The sequence below is a fragment of the Anomalospiza imberbis genome, chromosome 2, assembly GCF_031753505.1.
Source record: "Anomalospiza imberbis isolate Cuckoo-Finch-1a 21T00152 chromosome 2, ASM3175350v1, whole genome shotgun sequence".
NCBI classification, from domain to species: domain Eukaryota; kingdom Metazoa; phylum Chordata; class Aves; order Passeriformes; family Viduidae; genus Anomalospiza; species Anomalospiza imberbis.
The window spans coordinates 63,491,883-63,511,769 of NC_089682.1; the positions used below are offsets into that span (position 1 = coordinate 63,491,883).

Consider the following 19,887-nt stretch of genomic DNA (forward strand, 5'->3'; position numbering starts at 1 on the left):
AAAGGCATAAGAGAATGCTGGAAGTACAAAGCATGCAGCTATTTTCACTGAATGCAGGCTGAAGGGCCTAATTAGGCTAGAATTAAAAAAGAATAAAATATCTATCCACCATTTTAATTCACCACTTACTTGCTGAGACTTACAGAGTAAATGCATGTCTGCCTGCGGGGAAGTGAGCTACCTGAGTACAGTTTCACAACCTGCCTGTGAGCTCTCAGGTGAGGCACTTCACCTGCTCTGGCTTGGATATGTGGTTTAACATGGGAACATCGTTGTGCTGCAGTGAACATAAATGTAGTAGTACCTGCAAAATATTCTACTGTGGACTTGCTACTGATCCTTAATTATCTACATTAAAAATAGTTTTTTCCTCTGATAAATAGTTTTCAAGTTGTTTTCACTCTTAAGAACATAGTAACAAATCCCCTTTGAAAAATAAATTCCCGACACCACTTTTATGTTAAAAATTCTCAGGAAAAATTTGAAAGAACTGAACACGGTTATTCCCTTTCACTTTTCCCTATCGCCTTTGTAGTAATTTCACAATTTTCCAAGTATATCGGGAAATTTCAGGCACCTCGGGAGGGCGCAGTGAACCCAGGTGTTGGTTACGTGGATATTATTAACAAGGAAGATAAATCCACGCAGTTGAGGCTCTGCTGGCAGATGTTGAATGGTATTTGGAAAACAGCCTGACATCACCAGCCATGAGCGCTGCTCGCAGGCGGCGCGCCTGGAGCTCGGCCCTGTTTCCACAGGTGCTCACAGACCGCCAGAACGCCACTCGGGTGTCCCCTCTGTAGCACCTGGTGCAGCACACACATCTCTCCGCTTGCTAGTCTCCCTTTACAGGCACCGCAGCTCTTCGCCGCCCAGCCCGCCGGAAAACGCTGGGAGAAGGGAGAGAGAGGATCCCACCTCGCCGCGCCCATGCCGCCCCGCAGCCCCGCCCCGGCCCGCCCCTCGCCCGGCAGCGCGCAGACCGCGCCCGGGGAGCTCCGGCGGCCCCTCCGCGGCCATGCGGGTCCTCGGCGGCGCGTCCTGCGCTCTCTGGGCGCTGCTGCTGCTGCTCGCCCGCGGCTCCTGTGAGTAGCGCCCGCGGGGGGACGGGACGGGCTGGGCCGAGCCGAGCCAGGCGGGCGGAGGCGCTGGCCCTGCGCCCCTCGCAGCCGCTCTGCCAGGCGGCTGTCGCCACAGCTCCGCTGGCCCGACCCAGGCCTCGTCCCGGAGCGGGGCCGGGGCTGCGCCCTGGCTGTCCCCGAGCGCCCCGGGGCGCAGCAGCGGGACGGGACGGCGGTCGCTGGCGTTCTGCTCCCGAGCGGGAGCCGAGGTGGCACGGCCGGCGTGTTCGGGAGCTGTGACAAAAAGGGGAGAAGGGGTAAACGTTCGGGATGTTTGTTAGTAGACGCAACAACGACAGAAGAAAGCCCCGAGGAGCGTTTGGGTTGGGGACGCGCGCTGCCGGAGGGATGCGCGGGCGCGGCTCAGCCGCGGCTCCGCCCCCGGGAGCCGGAGCGTCCCGGGAGCCCCCGGCAGGGCCAGACTGGGAAGGGCCAGTCCCTGCCCCCTCTGGGGCTGTACTTGGGGCGAGGGGCTTCGGGCTCATGGTGGCGGTGCGGATGGGACAGTCGCTGTGCTTTGTCGCGCTTTTGGCAGGCGCTCGCAGCAGTGCCCCTTTGTAGTGGCCGGTTCTAGCAAATGCACAGCCTTTTGCTCAGAATACCACGGTCAGGGGATCAGTGTTGACAGGCACTGAAATAAACCGAGAAACATACAGGTCTGAGCTGCCAGGGTTGCCTTTTCGGAAGACTGAAGTCTCCCATAGGGTGCCACACAATTTTCCAAAGTAAAGGAGCTAAAAGATGGTGGGTACTGGAATTAAGCTGCTGTAAATACAGCCGAGGAATGTGAGTCCAGCAGTGTTAATATGCTGTTGTTTAATCTGGTGAAGTTGTAATATAAATTGATTTAAAAAAAATAGAATGAGGAACATAAACCGCTTTATAATTACCCTTCCAAAAAGAAGGGCAAGTTCTTTTAAAAGGAGTTAACAAGTAACCTGTTTATTGCTTTGCTAAGATCTTATGGCCTCTATATAATATCAATAGCCTATCATTTCATGTGATATGAGATTGCACTGATCTGTCTTTTATCATGCTGCTTCCTGAGTGCATATGGTGATCTAACTCAAAATACAGTCACTGCTGTCTCCTGGGGCAGGGGTGATCTCTTGCAACTCCTGAAACTCAATTGTAGTCCTCCCTCTGTATGCGAATTGGTTGTCCGGAGCTCGGTTATGATTTGTTGAAAGAAGTTGTGACCTTTTAAAGCTCATTTTAATGTAGCTATTGAAATAGCTTTTTTATTTTCCCCTCTGTCTACTTAGAAACTTCCTGAAAGTACTGCTGAGATTTGTGTTGATTTCAGCAGACGTTTTTGATTATCTAATCAACACTACAGGAGGAAGTGTGAACCGATATGCAAAAAGTGAAAGTGGCAGTACATGGGTCCTCACTCCAGTTAATATTTTTGTGCAGACTGGTTATTTTAATATAATGCTGCTCTTTTACTCTGCTGGACAGTTTATTTCTATGTGTCAGTCACATCAGTGGAAGAAATGTTATTTAACCAAAATAATACGGTTTAGAAAAAATCCATCTGGCTTCCTGGTACCTGAGTAAGGAGAATCCCCTCTCCCTGTCAGGAAGTGGCCCCCACACCTTTCCTGTTGTGTTGAGAAAAGATTGCTGGTGACATCTTCCAAGAGCTTACTTGTATGCAAAACTTCTCACAGTAAAAAAAGTCGTCATCATCAGCAGCCTCCAGGCCTGAAAACAGGCATGATGTTTTGATTTTAGTGTATCATGTGCTCTTAGAAGAGGTTATATTCATATTGCTCTAAGATCTCTGCTTTAACTGTTTCAACACCTCAACTCTTCCTCATCTGGATTTCTTAGACATTACTTAGCAAGTGGGTGATCTTTCTGTTGGACTGCACATTGTCAGTGCTTCTGTACTTTTGGTGTTTTAAACCAACAACAGCAGAATGACTTGGGTATAAAACTCCCCTCTGTGCCTTCTATGCCTTAAGCTTGAAAAGCATGCTGCTTATGAGAGAATTTTATATGTTACTTTTGCCATGTCCCCAAAATGAATATGTAAAGCTGTGCTTAGTAAAAATGACAGTTTATATATCAACATTTTCAGCAGTATAAAGTTTAGCTACACTAGACATAAAGTGTGTGAGTCCTTAGAAATGAGTTTATCCTTTAAGTGATGGTTGGAGTGAACAAATTGACCTTTGTCACATGCAGGTAGTTGACTGACTATTGCCATTCATGTGTGTAGGTTCCTTCTACCAGGGTTCAGCTGTGGAGAATAGTAATTTGGTATGTGTCTAAGCTGGAGACTACAGATTCCAAATGACTATTTTCCACTGGGCTGATTTTTGCAGGACCTGGCAAAATCAAGTCCATGTAACATCCTGATCTTTTAATTTTTAGCACATATTACTGACTCTGTATGTATTTATTTAACACATAAGCACAAATCTCAATTCCAGCTATGAAACTGGACTGATTTTGCTCTTTTGAAAGTTTGTGTATCAAAGCTATCTCCAGTTCGTGACTTTTGACGCACTAGAGCAACAAAACCACAAGAGGCCCTGAAATCACTCGAAATGCCAAACTCTGATGGGCTTTCACAGGAAGCACGCTTGCCTTCAGATACATCCCAGCCAGTGGTTTTTTAGTGCATCTGTGGTTTTTTAGCTGCATCTGTGCCTGACCTTAAACAGAGCAAAACAGGGTTGGACAGAAATCATATTGATTCTGCCATCTCTGTCTTTTTCCAGTTTGTGCTGCTCTGGTCCAGTTTTAAGTTGGGTACATCCTTGTGTTGGTTCTTTTTAATCATGAAAAATTAAAACAAGAGATCCTTTCTTTCTGTCCGCTCTCTTCTGGGTCACAGGGAGAGTAGACCTCAGCACAGAGTTTCTTAATCTCTGTTTAAGATTCATAGGCCTGATGTTGCAGCTGATGCTGTGGCCCCAAGAGCTCTGCTTCTGCTCGTGCACAGGATGCTGCAGCTGGCTGCTGGCTCTCTCCCCCCTTCCTTCCTGTGCTAGCCCATGTGTGTCTACACCTGGGTCAGTGTGGATTTCTAACCTTTGCACTTCTGCTTCCTGGAGAAGGCCAGAACCCCTCCCTATTTTGCTTTGGGACAGTTGAACTGTGAAGCCTGTGGTCTGGGATGAGAGGTTCTACTTCTCAGAGCGATCACTGCATAAAAGCTGTGGTGCTTTTTGCTTTGCTTAACCCAGGAGTCCTTACTGCCTCTGTTTGAAGTTTCCTGAGTGCCACTGCAGTGATACATGCAGCTTCATATTCAAAGGCACAGTCTCAGGATAGAGAACACTTTGGGAATAGTATCATTTTAAGATGGTTTTTTATCTCCTTTGTCCCATTCACTGCCATGTGTTCCAATGTGGAATATGCTTATGCAAAGCTCCATTTAAGGAGTATTTGTATTCTGGAGCCAATGCATGTTATTCGAACTAAGAAACTTACCAATGTTTGGGTTTATTTAAGAAGGGGAAAAAAAAAAGGCATCTTTTAAGCTGGATACGGTCCTGATCTTTCAAGGTGTGCAGTCCAAGCTGATCTGAACTAAACTAATACAGTCCTGCCTTTACTTCCACCTCTATTTCCTGCCCCTCTCTTTGAGCCAATTACCTACCGAGTCCTTTCTGCTGGTTAAAAATTTTCTCTGCAGAAAAAAACATTATGTGCTGTTGAAAAGGGACATAATGTCAGTTTTGTGGTGGCTTAGCTTTCCCAATCAGATCATTGTTTAATGTGGGGGAACTTGCTGTGATATAGAACAGTTTTTGCAGGATTGGGTCCTCTCTGGGGAAGCTTAGTTTAGCAGTGTCCTATCCTTTGTTTATTTGTTTTCCTTAATCTCCCTAATTAAACAGTGTAATGTACTTTGCAGTGCTGCCCTCAGTCTTGATATTGTAGGGATGAGATACAAGTTATTTTGTCATTTGTATTTGCACACTTTGCCATTTTGAGACTTTGACTAAGGTTTTGTAAGCTTGAAGAAAATACCCTATTTCTGTGATACTCAGTTCAGGTTATTTGGTTGTCTTTTACACGATATTAGGTGATCAGAACTAAACTGTTTGTCAAAGGAAGAATCCACAACTGATCCTCTTGTATGTGTGTGAATGTCAGTCTATTCATTCTCTGTGGTTTGTCTTTAAATTTTATCACTTCTTTGGAGGTATGATCCTTCTCAGTCCCATTCTCCACCTTCCACGTGCTCAGTGGATGCATTAACGTGCCCTTAGTCCTAAACTGAATAATGCAACTTCTTAGTGGAGCTAATTGTGGTATCATGTTGTCCATTTAGGGCCAGAGAAGCACTATCTGCCTGAAAAGGCCTGGCAAACTTCACAGGAAGAGAAAGACGTGAGAAGTTCTTTCTCTTCTGCTGTAGATGATGTAGGTCAGATGTTATTACTGAAGGAAAGTGCCTGATTTTTTGCCACTTTTGGTCTCATTTCATCTCAAGGAAGATGAAAACTTGGGATGGGAATGATGGAAGAGATAAAACAAGGATGGGAGGAGTTTCAGTTCATTTGGTGATTGGGTAGTAGAAGTGATGTCACATTTAATGTGCTCAGAGCAGGCTGTAGTGCTAACATTCTTTTATATCATCATCATGATTGACTTCTGTCCATGGTAAATTAATCATTTATATGCCCAAAGCAAGTGGCAGATTCTATACCTTTTTTTCTTCTTCCACCTAAAACGATCTTATTATTCCTGCGGTTTTTAATGTAGGTAATGAAGTCACGAACGACACTAACAACGTGAACGGCACTACTCCGATTCCAGGCAGTAGGTTGCCAGGTAATACTTTTGACATTTCTGTTACTCTGGTCCTCAGTAGCATCAAGAAAGGCGATATGTATTGTTGTGTGCTTTAAACTGTCTTGTAATAATTTGCCCTTTATTTTATTTTATTGAATTGTGAGCAGCTGTAGGGCAGAAGGGAGGTACTCTGACTGCCACATCTATTCTGAGACAACTAAAGATATTTAAGGGGAACAGTAAAACATGGTTGAATTCTCATATCCTTGGGTACTGCAGAGCATCAGAGAGAGGAGAAATAAAATGGGAAAATACTGTGTATAGAACTAGAAACACCTGGCAATGTCAATTTACAGTTAAAAGGAGAACCAGGAAGTCTGCTAGATTAGAATTCAGTGATCTTCAGATAAAGGCAAGGCATTTTTTCATTTGAGCCATTTTTGCCCTGTACTACTTCAGTCATCTCATTTGCTGTTGGCCAACAATACTCTGTTCATTACCTCACTCTGTCTTTTGTTAATTGCAATACTGACTCACTCCCAAATTCCAGGCAGTAGATGTGGCTCTTTTTTACCTGTATGAACATGCAGTCCACATCCAGAGCTGTCCCAGGGCTGCCGAAGTAAGCACTTAAAACCTGCGGAAAACTCAAAGATGTGTTCTGGTTACAGTATTGGGCCTGTGTGGAAAAGATTTAACCCCAGGCATATCCATGGCTTATACTGGGCTAAAAGCCAACATATGCAAGAAAGAATGTGTTGGTAATTGTACAATCATAGACCCTTTCTCAAAGGCAATTAAATCTGCAACTTAATGTCCCAGTTATGTCAGTCTAAGAGTTGATTGTGCAGTACACAGTGTGGGGGGCTACTTGGCTGTGATTATACTAAACAAAAAGCAAAGTAATGCCCTCTGTAATTTCCACCCCCCCACCATTTTTTGGTATGAAGAGGTAAATTTGGTGCATTTGTTCTTAACCTGACCTTGTTCATAATGTATGCAATTGCAAAAAGTTTTAGACTAGACTTTTCCAGTGATAAGAACAGCAGATCCATTCAGAGGAAGTAAGTGTTGGTCTGCTTCTTGATTGCAGTAGCTCTGTTGCTCTCCTCTTAATCTCTGAGGTTATATGGTTTATTCTTCAGCCACGCTGAAAAGCAGCAGAGGTGCTGCAAGGCACATAACCCTGCCAGTGTGGGAGGGTGCTGTAAAAGATTACTTACTTCAGAGAAAGGAATGATCATAGAATGGGCTTTCACAACAGTGCAGAATGAAGGGAGGAAGACATGGGCAGTGACACTCCCAGGAACAGCCCAGTAGATCTTTGCCAGGAGGAAGGGACATGTAATCTGTGAGAAATACAGAAGAGGCATGCAGCAATGTGGAGAGAAGCGAGTGGGAGCGTGCCTGAGAAGCCTAGAAGGAAGGAGGACCGTAAGGAGGAAGGAGGGACAAGAAAAAGAGAACTGGAAAAGGAGAAGTGAAACAAAGGAGAGAAAGGCAAAGCCACTAAGACTGGGTTACATTTTATGTCTGGAAACAGGTACATTCTTGGGACTTTTTTGTGTAGAGAAATTAAGTATGCAGTAAGATGTTTCTCAGAGTATCTGTCTGCCCCTACTTGACTGCAGTATATCCCCAGTATCATTCCAGTTTGCAACAGAGATGCAACAAAATGAAAGAAGAGATCAAGGGACAGAAAATAGAACTGAAATAGAGGAATAAAAATACAAAGCTGCCTTGCCTCATAGTGCATAAGTAGGTTAAGAAGGTTAGTGACAGCATGGCTATTTTACAGCAAACGGAATAAAACATGACATAGAAGTGGAAGACGACAAACAGAGGATGTGTAAAGAATCAGATGCAAGCTATTTGGGCACTGCTGTGCATACAGTGTTAACTATGTTCTTGCTGCACTGAGATCTAGAAGCATTTTGCACAGGGATAAAAACCATCTGCTTTGGGATGGGCCACTCTTTGCTGTATTCCCAACTGAGGACAGTATTGTGTTGTGGGTAACTTAATTATAGTATGTTAAAATTAAAATGAATAATACTGATTTTCTTGTTGCCTTTTTTTTTCCTTAAAGACAATAGCAGTTCACCCATTGTCACTGCATCATCCACACAATCTACAGCAACATCTACAGGAGGTATGTATCTGTTCATTGCTGTGAACCTAGAAGTTAGTTCCAAACCTATCCCTGATCATAACAAGTTCTAAAGAACAGGCCATCAAAAGTGGGTATGTGAGACAGGTGTTAACCATTTTAAGGCTGGGAAGCAACATGTCAAACAACTCTGAAAAGAAGCTATGTTATTTTTCAAATTTAGGTACCATACTTCATTAGTAATTACATTTGTGATGTCGTTTAAACACAGGAATCAAAATTTAACTTCAAGGAAGAATTGAAAGAAGTTGGGTTTTTTTAATGTTTATTCTTCATCTTTAAGCAAGCTTCTTCCATTTTCATGCAGTAAAGATGAATAGGTTGTTAAGCAAACAGTGCATATCTGTTTATGTTATTTCACAATAAACAGATTTAGGGTATAATGAAATCCTGGGAGCTTGAGTTTCAAGAATAGGACTCCATTCCCTTGTATATACGACTCATAGAATCACAGGACCATCAAGGTTGGAGGAGAACTTCAAGATCATCTGTCCAGGCTTCTCTTGGACTTCCAGAGATGGTGACTCCACCAGTTCCCTGGGCAACTTATTCCAATGCCTAACCACTCTTTCAGTGAAATTTCTTTTTCTATTACCCCCTGGCACAACTTATGGTCATTTCCTGTACCATAGAAAATAATCCTTAGCGAGCTCCTAGCACAAAATAGTGCCATTTAAGCCAGTACAGTCAAGTGGAACAATTTGTCACGAGTGTGTTTTCATTGTTCTTGCACTACTGTATTTCCTTCACAACCTGCCAAAACAACTGTAAGTAGGTTAAAAAAGGGAGTTAAAACATTCATCTTCTGGAAAAACTTCCACAGGCAGATTTCACTGCATTAGTAAGGGCTGGATAAGAGTTAATGTCATGCAGTTGTTCAGGCTGTGATGCACAGACAGAATATTGCATCTGAGAGAAGCTAGAAACTGGGGCTCCTTTGTGCTAAGAGCCATGTGAAAGCAGGGCAGAAATGTTGTGTCTTCTCAAGATGCTTTGTGTATTTGTGGAGTTTTATGCTGATCATAAAGTCCCAGCTATGTAATTTCATTTCTAATGCAACTCTTATATTTTGTCTCTGTAATTTCCAGATAAGCTCTGTGCTAACACACTCAGAAGTTGCTTGTTTTTTTAATTTAAGTATAAAATACTCACTGGAAATAAAAAAAAACCACCTTTGCAAAGACTTTCCTTTTGATAGCAAGCAAGTGGTGCAGTGTCTCATTCCATTTCCTGCAGTGTAGCAGTTCAAGCATGTCTAACTTGGAAAGTCCAGAGATTTCTGTAATCTCCTTGTTGCCTTATGGCCATTCCCTAAGTGTGTGAAGCCAGTGTTTCACTGAGCCTGTGCTCTTTCTGATTTCTGCTCCAGCCCTTGCAGGTTTCATGGAGAGGCCTGAGTTTTACTAGTTTTGGATAATAGCACTAAAAAGAGGCCTGAGCTCTTTACTGCTAGGCATAGGATAAATAACAGACAGCTGTGCCTTGCTTTGCAAGGTTTGGTGATTCCTTCTGCTGTTTATTTTTTTTCCCCATTAGAAATGTCATCTATTTTAATACAGTGTTCATGTATTTTGATTATCTGTCTCAACCTCTTCAGAATAAAGACTAATGGGTAGATGTACTTACTTAATTTTGCTTAAAGTCTTTGCCATTATTTTTTGGGGGGAGGGAAGAGGGACGGGGAAGAAGGAAGCAAGAGTCTGTTTCATTCAATCATCTTCCATGCAAGAGAAAGTATTTACTAGAAAGTATTGTTTTTAGGAAGGGCATTCCATAATAGTCTTGCATGTTAGCACAGTGCTTACACAATTTGAGTTTTGTGCTCATTCTTTTTGAGTTAGCAGTACATGCTACTACTCCTTTAGTGCTCTAGGATTCTTGTCTATATGCTGTATATATTTTTTTTAATTGATGATTATAGCATAGCTATTTAATACTTAAACACAGGTAGCAAACTATGTAAAATACTTGTCTCTTTTAAAAACAAAGCATCATAAACCTGAACTATATTATTGGCATGCATCCTTTTTAAATAATAAAAAGTAACTCAGGCAGTCAGGGTTTATTTAGTGTAGTGTTTGATGAAGCCCATCTGATCTTTGGGGGGAAAATAATTAAGGAAATAAAAGGACAGATGTTGCTAGCAAATATTCTTTCATCTTCACTCTGTTTGTAAAATAGTATGGGTAAGATTTTTTGAAGTTGGAGAAGAACAGATTAATGCCTGATTCATGTCAGTTTCCCAAATTCTCCAGCTGCTTCAAATAGCCTCCCAATGATGTTTTGAAATGCCTGATGCTAAATACATCATGAAAGATAGGTCTAGAGATTAGACAGATTTTAATGACGGTAATCTTGATTAAGTTAAAAAAAAAAAGGATTGCTATTAGAAAAGAGAGGGGGAAAAAGTTAGGTGCAAATGTGCTGGAATTCCTCATAGATTTGGATTTTTTTCATCATGACTCAGGTGTTCCGTAGGGTAATTTAATACCCATGGAATGAATAGCAATGTAACTTTGTGTAACATCATTTTATAGTGTTACACATCTAACAGTTAGCTATTGTATTGCTCAGAAACAGAAGGCTCTTTGACACTCAGAAATCAGCTCAGAAACAATTCATCCACAGAAAACTGCTTGACACTTACATCCAGATTTGTCCTTCTTTGGTATCACCTATGTTAGGAATGTACTTCCCAGGTGTGGTTTCATGTCATGTAACTGTAGATGGTTTCCATGTAGACGTTTCCTTGCTTACTTCCTACAATGAGGAACCATTTGATATTTATGGATCATTGTGCCTTTGGGGAGTTTTACCTGTCAGTATTAAAATGTGCCCTGAATTTTATCTGATGTATTTTACGCATGCTTCATAGAGGAACTGAATTTTCATAATTGCAACAAGGTAAGCAAATGAATATAGTGTTTCAGTTGTTCCACCTCAATGAATGCTCATTTCAAAGGGTTTTCTGGGTTTATGGCACAATACAGTTATAACATGAAAGAACAGGAAAACAAATAACATTTATAAAGGAGTCTGTATTTTGGTATTTCAGTAGTTTTAATGCTAAATGTCTCAGAAGTGCTGTGTAGGCTAGTTCCTTTCTGCATTGTTATATTGTTGAGGTTTTTTAAGATTTTGATGCTCATAACAGCACTGGAAGCTGTAATACTTAAATCTTAGCAAAGATGCAGTTTTGTATGTAGTTCTTCATGTTTTACACAACACAAATTTTATTCTACAGAAGGATTTTAAGTGCTGTATAAAAAAGGGCAGAAATTGAGTATCACGGTTGCTCTAGAATTGAAATGAAACTATCCTTCAATTTTTCTAATTTTAGACAATTTCAAGAAAACATGGGTAAATTAGATATTTTAAATTCCATGTTGAAAAGCTTTTGAGGTGTGTAAAATGAGCCCAGCTTGTGTGAAAATATAGAAACAATACAGAAGTAGACAGCTGCAAAGGAGCTGTTTCCCTCTAGAATTCTTTCATACGTAAAAGCTATTTGCATCCTACTGTCTGCTTAGAGAAATGTTAGTTGCATAACAGACTCATGTTTCTTGTTAGTTCCTTCTTAGAAAAATAAATAATTGTTTTACAGTAATTCTGTCTGGCTGCCTTTCATGAAAGTTCTAAGGATTTTGCTATAAATAGCAATTTCTATTATTCTTGAGTTTTGTATAATGGTATTTTTATTCTGAACAGTTCATTAGTGTTTTCTGAGGAGGGAAGGGGAAGTGTTAAGTAAAAGTAAAGTAAAAGACACTACATCAATGAAACTTGAGAAAAAGCATTCCAGCCTTTGTTTTAACCTTGGCAAGACTAAATAAATTACTTAAGCAGTACATTTACTTTATTTGAAATTTTGTCATGCTTTATCCTTACCATATAAATACAGAATTCTCTGTGGTAAGTTTTAATGTATAGGGAGCCTTAGTAATGCTAGTGTTTCATTCAAAAGCAAATGAAAGATCAAATCATTACTAAAATTGGGGGGTGGTGCTTTCATACAAACCCTGTTCTTATAAGAAAAGCTTTGTTGTCTGAAAATGTAGGCACTTCAAATAGAAAGTAACTCTTGATCCAGAATTTTATTGCACTTTAACATATTGTAAGTTAGGCATCATTCTATGGAACTGAGTTTTTACAAAAAAAAAAAAAAAAAAAGCTGACTCACCTAAAAGTCATCATATATTATCCAGGTTTTCTTTATAGCTTTTCCTTTAAAGAATTCTTGACCTTGAGGCCTAGAAATCAGAAGTTAGGTCTTCCCAAAGGAAAGTCTGTATGCAAGCCTGGATACCATGCAGTGGCATTTTTATTGTTACTCTTTTGTTCTGTTTGCGCATGATAAATGTGGTCTTACTCAGTGAGTGTACAGTTGTTTATTTTGATGAATTTTTCTACATGGTATCACAAAAATTCCCAGGTGTGTCCAGCAGTACCACTCCTCTGACCAGTACCAGTCAGCCCACCACCACCACCATGACTGTGATCCTGACAAGTCAGCCCACCAAAACCAGCCAGACAGTAACGCCCACCACAGCTTCACCAGGCACATCGCCACAAGGCAACATTACAGCGGTGACCACTTCTAGGACTTCCTCCACTTCTGTAACAGGTGAGTTCACAGTTCAGGAAGCTCATAAGGGCTTAGATGCACATTCACCTGGGTTGTAGAACAGTTAGTTTTACAGCAGTGTAAAAAGAAAGAAGTTATTTGCATGCTAAAAAACAAGACTAAAGTGGGAATTCATTACTAAGCTGGATACAATAATGTTGCTCTGAGCACTCCGCTTACTGAGAGACCTGACAGATTTAGGGAAAAGAAAAGAAAGTGCAAGTGGTCTTATCCAGCAGCCACCAGCAAGGAGATTAGCAATGTAAAGGAGAAAGCCTCGATTTTGAATACAACTTCTTTGTTTGTTCAGCTCTCCTTTCTGCAGTTTATTTGAATTCATCTCTAATACTTCCTTTTTCACAGCTGACCTGTATCTTAAAATATGTCTACTGGCTTGGTAAAAAGACTGAGTTCTGTTAGCAATGTAATGAATGTTACCCTAACAGAGAATAGAGCTTGACTGTGCACGGGTCACCCCTTATGTAAAAGTTGTCAAATACAGTTTAACTGTACCTGGTAATACAAAAACAGTGAGTGCAGAATTCAGTATTTCCTTGCACTTGGCTGGCTGTGTTCCCATCACTTCATGCTTGCACTTCATGCTTGCACTTCTGAACACATCGGGAGTGCTCACATACCAGTGAAGCATCATTGGGTAGGTGAAGGTGTCACCAGAAGAACTTGATCATGTAACACTCTGTATGTAGCTAGTACAAATAGAACTGAGCACAGACTGGTCTTTAGGTGGGAGTTTGTAGCAGATGTAACCAGTTCTAGCAGCAAAACAGCTATGGCTTTATCCGAGGTCATGTTGTCTGTGCCAATGTTTGTGTCAGGCTGCAGAGCTGATCTCACTTGGGACTGTGAGGGTACAATTCCATGAGACAAGGTAAAGCAATCCCAACAGCTCATTGCCACCAAGTGTTGTGCTCCCACTACACTGATGGACTTGGAGGCTGTTGGACCCCTCTTGCAGGATGACTCAGTATGCTCATCTGAATGAAAGCAGCTTCCTTTTATGCTTGGGTTCATTTCAGGACACCTTTGTGAGTTAAATTCGTTCATGGAGAGAATGAAAGACACTAGAACTGGCCTAAGAAGGGCAGGAGCTCCATGTATAGAAGGAGGGGAGAGCAGGGGAGAGAAAAGGCAGGGGGGAAAAGGGGGGTGGAGAGAAGGAACAATTGGTCTTGCAGAAACAGCAAGCAGTTGGATCAGCTGTGCCCATGTCACCAGAATATGGCACTTAAAACCAGAGCCCTATGTCTGTGTGCTTGGCTTGTGTCTTGTCAGTTGATCTTGGTTGTCTAAGTGGGTCTTTAGGTGATAAATCAATGGTGAGGGCAGGATGTAGAGTAGTCTCTCAAAACACAATTTTGCAAGCTCTGTAAAATGTGCCTTTTGTTTTCTTCTTTTCAGCCACATCAAAATCAGAGGCTGTCATAGTCAAAACCTCCAGGTTTGATGTGGGCAGTTTTGTAGGTGGCATTGTGCTGACTCTTGGAGTCCTAGTCATTCTCTACATTGGATGCAAAACGTACCACTCTAGAAGAGGCATTCAGTACAGAACCATGTAAGTTCCCAAGGGGTCGTCCCTTGACCATTTATTACTTTCTTGAGGGGGAAAAGGAAAACCAAATGGGTAGAATGAACTCCGATACATTTCTTTAATGTACATTATTTTCATATAATTAAGAGATTTAACTCTGATGTTTTGTCTTTCACCACTTCTGCCATTCCTCATTAGTATTATGCCTCTCTTCTGTGTGTTTTCTTTTCTCTGATCTATTATATAAAATAATTCTATTCTTTTTAAAAGGATCCTTGTCTTTTAGCTTGTCCATGAATAGTTAACATTTCATTAAAAGTTTCTGCAGTTTGCAATATTTCTTCTTTTTCCTCGACTCTGTCTATTCATTCTTTGGTGTTTTCCTCTCCCTTGCCTTTAATGTATAGTGAATTCTAATCAAAGGTTCTTATCCTTACCAATTTCTTATCTTACCATCTCATTTGCTTTTATGCTCAGCTCTACTCCAGGCTTCAGGACCTACCCACATTTAGTTTAGGAACTAGCTTGCTTTTCTTTTCCTCTCAGTGTCATCCATCTCAGTCAAGAAGATTGTTTTAAGTGAGGTGATGTTATTAGACCTGTTGGAATACTGGTGTTCAGGCCTTTTTTTCTCTCTGTCTTGACTCTTCCTTACTGGTCATGGAATGAAGCCAGTCCCTACTCCACCTTTACCTGAAGTGGTGTTTGTGATGCAGTCTAGAACAATGGGTATTGTAAAATTCACATCAACAGCATCTTCAAAGCAAAGGGAACCTGCTGCTGAGCTTGTGGAGTGGCTTTGGTTAATTTACCACTGGTTATAGGTAAGACAGATAGGATAAACAGGCCTGAGCAACAGCTGATGTAAGAATACATGAATGACATGTGAAAGACAAGGTGTTAATGAGACCAGTGAAGCTGGAGGAGTGTTGACAAAACAAAACTGTTCAGCTAACTTCAGACATGGCTCAGAGAGGACTGTAACTCCCAGATCAATGTGTCCTTATTCCTTCCTAGCAAGGCATCCTCTGCTCACAAAATAACCTTCTCAGCAGAATCTGGGTGGTTCTTTCTCATGTTGACTGTTGCTTGTAGTGCAAAACATTAATTCCTGTGTTTCTGTTGCAGTGATGAACACGATGCCATCATTTAAAGGAGACTTCAGAGAAGACAGTGCTGGAAGCCCACCTTGTCACAGCTGTTAAAACTTGTGAAAGAGTTTCTTTCATAAAGATTATCACAGTCTCTACACCTGTCATGGGTGTTATCCTGCAAAATGTTGAGAAGCTTTTAAACACCCTGATTTTTTACATTGGCTCTTGTAAGAAGAACTCAGCACTTTGTAGAGACAGTATTTTCTTTTTCCAGCACTTGTAACCAGATTTAGAGAAAATCACATACTGAGTCATTTTAAGATACACACACAGCTCTCTGAAATAGCTAATTACTAGTACAGGCAATTGCATTGGTGCAATTCTAAGTTCAGGGTTTTTTTTCCTAAAATTGTATTAAATTGTATTTATTTTGAAGTTTGATGTGAACTTCAGTTTAGAAATTTCAGGTTTTGAACAACTCAGTTAATTTTTAATAGGCTTCAAAGGAGTTGTGGTTAGATAACTGTACAGAAGTGAATAGAATGAGTATACTAAATGTCAGTCATTAGCTCACCATGAGCTGCAGATGCTTTCCTTAATAGGCTGTATAAGGAGAGTTACTGCAGGAAACATGGACAGAATGGAAGTATCCATCCATAACCTTTTTCTCTAAAAGCTTCTTTTTTTCTAGCATGTCGTAATGAAGCTTGTGCAATTGAAGATTTAATGAAAATAGAGAAAAGTAATTTTGCCATTACAAATACAAAAAAAAAAATTAATTTGGCTTTTAAGTTGAAGTTAGCAATAATTTGGCTCTTGGTTTTTATTATTACGAACCTGTCTGCAGTGTTTTAGCAGCATTTGATAATCATTCAAGGTTATATAAAGAAGGGAAAAACTATAAGACAGCAACTTAGCAGACTATAAACTGCACTTTTACAGCTATTTTCAGAACTTGATCCTGCTGCACAGATGTACAAAGGCCTGGTCAAAAGCCCAGCTGAAGGCACTGGGGCATCTCTGAGATAACTTTAGCTGAAGGCTCAAATGCTCTGAGGGTCCTGTGCAGGATGGCTGGTCCTGTTGCCATGTCACTTCTGCAGGTCCACTCAGTTAAATTTGCTGACTTCAGTAGATGGGCTCCTGACTTACACTGCTGTGAGGAAAACTAGAACAAGGATCAGGAAACACAGGCCTGCATCTCTTTAAGTCACTGAATGATTGTTCAGTCTTGCTCAGGCTTCACTTGTAGACCCATCCCCATTGAAGAGGGTTGATGTGTGGGGTTTGACTGTCTTGGTTACTGCTGGCACCAGTGCCTCATGCTGTGCACAGGGGAGATGGTGACAGGTAAGGAAAGTCACAGTGGGAACTGCACATTGGTCTGTTGGGGGCTGGGGAACAATTCATCAGGGAAAGTGTTAACTGCTCTGGAACAGATTATTTTCTTAAGCAATAGTTTATTCTGACATGCAATGTAAAAGTGGCTATAAGGTTTTTTTTTTCCTTTTTCACATAGTAAAACTGTTTCCAAGATATAGGCAACTCCAGGAAACCATGGCTAATGAGTCATCTTACTAGCAACTCACCTGAAAAGATGGTAACAGGGCTGTTTCATTTTTTTTACTGTGTTTGAGGGTCAGGGGAGAGTGATTTGAAGTAACATTTGTATTTTTTCCTAATTGTAATGTTTGGTGGAATATTACTGGATTTGACTTGAAGAGTTACGGAAACAATTCTTTCATAGAACTGTAATTACTTACTTTGTAGAAATTAAGGTAGTTAAGTGCAACTGGGATTGTCTCCCCTCTGCTGTACAAACAAATAAATCTTTGGAGTTACTACATTAATTTCAGTTGAATTTTTAATTTATTATCTGGTTTTGTAATTCCCTCAGTCCTTTCCACAGTCATAACCATTTGATAAGAAGCATTCCCTATATATACTTTTAAATGCTAGAATACCAGACCTAGCTCATTTTTGCCTAGTTGAATAATTTCTAATTTATTCTGTAATCTAATTACTACAGTAAAGCAAAAGTATGTGCTTAAGACTTCAGAAGTGTCAGTGCAAACATAAAACCAGACCTCCTTTCAGGTGTTTGGAATCTAGACATAGGGCAGTGCAATTGATAAATTTTACCTTATCTTTGCTTTCTAACTGGAAGTGAAACCCCAGCTTTGTTACTAATTTATAAAGGGAGCTGATGCTATGGTCATTCAGCCTTTCCTTAACTGAGTTTACTAATACTTGTAAAGATGTTTCAATTGTTTCTAGTCCGTCCACTGTGTGTGTGTTTTCTTTCAGTGCTGGTGGCCGAGCAACGCAGTTCCTAATTCCAACTGCCTTAGGAGCCCCTCTGCTGACACATCAAGGAACTGCATTTGCAGGGTCACGTTTTAAGCCCATCACCAGCATTCGATTCATTATTGCAGCTCTTTCACACAGCCCCTATGCAAACATTTTACCCTTCATATTCATGGGTTTGTGCTTCATGTTAAAAGTGTTTTTATTTAATACTACAGGCTGGGGGAGTCAGTCACTGACTACAGAACATGGGCAGCTTAGGTTGGCTTTCATAAATGTTACTTTTGCCCTTCAAACACATCAAGATCAACCTTATATTCAGATCTCAGGGTTGCAGCATTCTGCTGTCATCCCATGGGTCTTTCCTTTTTATGTAGCTCTCCTTTAGCCTGTATTCCAGTACCAAATCATAGCACTTCCAGCTTAATTGGTTTGATGGGGCTCTGCATCAAAGGCTTCAAAGCAGTCTGGAAATGCTGCAGTGCTATACTTGTGTTTTTATTAAAAAAAAAAAAAGTCCATACTGTTAAAGCAAGATCATGTTGATGTGACTTGAACTTTATCCTTTTGTAAGTGTTTCATACCTTTCTTCTTTGTTCAGAGCTCTTATGTACTCATGCCACTCTATTTTTGCCCTGAAACATTACATACATTCTTAACATGCTTTGTTGAAAAAGATGTAAGCAGTACTGTGACATTATTACTAAAAGCTAAGTGGAAGGGCATCAGAGACTGGAAATTGCCTAAAGAACTCAATAGGTTAAGAATTTAGCTGTGATATGGAAACAGAGGGAATGAGATCGGACATGTGGAGAAAGTAAACACATTTTCTAGACAGCACTGAAGACCCAATCAGTGGTTCTCACAGCTGCTGTGTTACTTCCAAAAATGTGTTCCAGACACAGGATGTATGCAATACCCCTTGTTTCTACATCCCACAGCAAGACTGACCACTAAACTCCAATGATCCTGAAGTTCACATCCTCCGCCCCCTCTAAGAGCCTTGCAAACAATCTCGCCATGACAAGCCATGGTGCTGAAACACTAATGTCCAAGAAGTTGAGCTGCTCAGTCAGCAGACTGCACAGGGTGGTGGGGGTAGAGTCCTGTTTATTGTTTAACCCAGTCAGAGCTCTGGAAAATGAAGAGCATCAACAAAGAAGGAAGTTAATGCAGAATGAAGTGTGAGCATGGTCAGCTGGTTCACAAGTGACAGAAGTCACTTGACCCTCTCCCAGTGAAACAGACTGTTACCCATGGTTTAACCTTTTGCTAGGGTTATTTGCAATGTCCTGCAGACAAGCCTTGGAATAGTCATAAGGAGAGCGTAAGTGCTCACACACACAGCATTATTAATCAGGGCACCCAGTTATTATAGTGGGGCGTAGCAGAGAGTCATAACCTACATCAGCCTTCCTGCCAAAACTAGGTCACAGAGTTTCTAGATCAAGTTCTTCCACTTCCCAAAGCAATTCAGGTGCCTAGTGCAGAGAGCCAGTGCTGTTTGAAGCTGCTCTTTGAAGGGATATTCAAAACATTCAGTGATGGGCTGACTGGTATGTTGCAGGACCTGAGGGAGATAACACAGGCAACACAAATGACACTGAACACTTTTTAAAGCCCTGAATATCCTCTCATCTGATTTATATGTAGTTAATTGCAGTGTCTGAAAAACTCTCACCCCACACAGTTCTAAAGAACAATGCATTGCTTAAAAAGTCTGCCTGCTAGTAAGTTTTTTCCTATCCTTTTCTCTGCTCAGAAACAAGGTGTACCTGCTAGCACCTCCACTCTTCAGGTAAGCCTGACCTCCCCAGCTCCCCCTGCAGGTTCATCTTAATCTGTAGAAAGTAGACTTGGTTCTAATACCACTAATTTCACACCTGGAATAAATTAATGAAATTTCAAGTCCTGAGCTTGCTTTCTTAAAAAGTTGTCAAAGGTTGTGAAAACTTCTTAAGTTGTTACACAAGACAAAAGAGCTTTTTAGAGGCATTTCAAAACCAGGAAAGGAAAAGCACATGAATCAAAGGTGTTTAAAAATACATGCTAGGTTTGAAACATTTACATTTTTAGTAGTAAAAATAAATGGATGATACGTACACGTAATAAAGTTGAACAAAAGTCTGCATTTGAAAGAATTACAGCAAGCCAACCTGTAAAGGTAAAGAAGCCTACAGGTAAAGAATCCAGGTCTGGACTGAAGACACTGTTATTCACACTCGGGCTCTAAGTGTGGGCAACTGTGGACTGAAGATGACTGA

At 40.9% G+C, this 19,887-nt stretch overlaps 1 protein-coding gene across 1 annotated transcript; it reads left to right on the forward strand.

Annotated features, from left to right (window-relative positions):
• The first annotated feature begins 1,003 nt into the window (after positions 1–1,003).
• TMEM123 (transmembrane protein 123) lies at positions 1,004–17,592 on the forward strand. The gene is made up of 6 exons (XM_068181427.1): positions 1,004–1,085; positions 5,850–5,918; positions 7,969–8,031; positions 12,482–12,673; positions 14,093–14,246; positions 15,351–17,592. Exons 1-6 carry the CDS (start codon positions 1,019–1,021, stop codon positions 15,373–15,375), a joined length of 570 nt encoding a protein of 189 aa, XP_068037528.1. The 5' UTR covers positions 1,004–1,018; the 3' UTR covers positions 15,376–17,592.
• Positions 17,593–19,887: the final 2,295 nt, after the last annotated feature.

What these genes read in the sequence shown, in the direction of transcription:
- TMEM123 (XM_068181427.1), top strand. Translation starts at nt 1,019, where the DNA reads ATGCGGGTCCTCGGCGGCGCGTCCTGCGCTCTCTGGGCGCTGCTGCTG. An exon ending in TTCCTCCACTTCTGTAACAG is followed by an intron (nt 12,674 to 14,092) that starts GTGAGTTCACAG and finishes TCTTCTTTTCAG; the next exon opens with CCACATCAAAATCAGAGGCT. An exon ending in GGCATTCAGTACAGAACCAT is followed by an intron (nt 14,247 to 15,350) that starts GTAAGTTCCCAA and finishes TTTCTGTTGCAG; the next exon opens with TGATGAACACGATGCCATCA.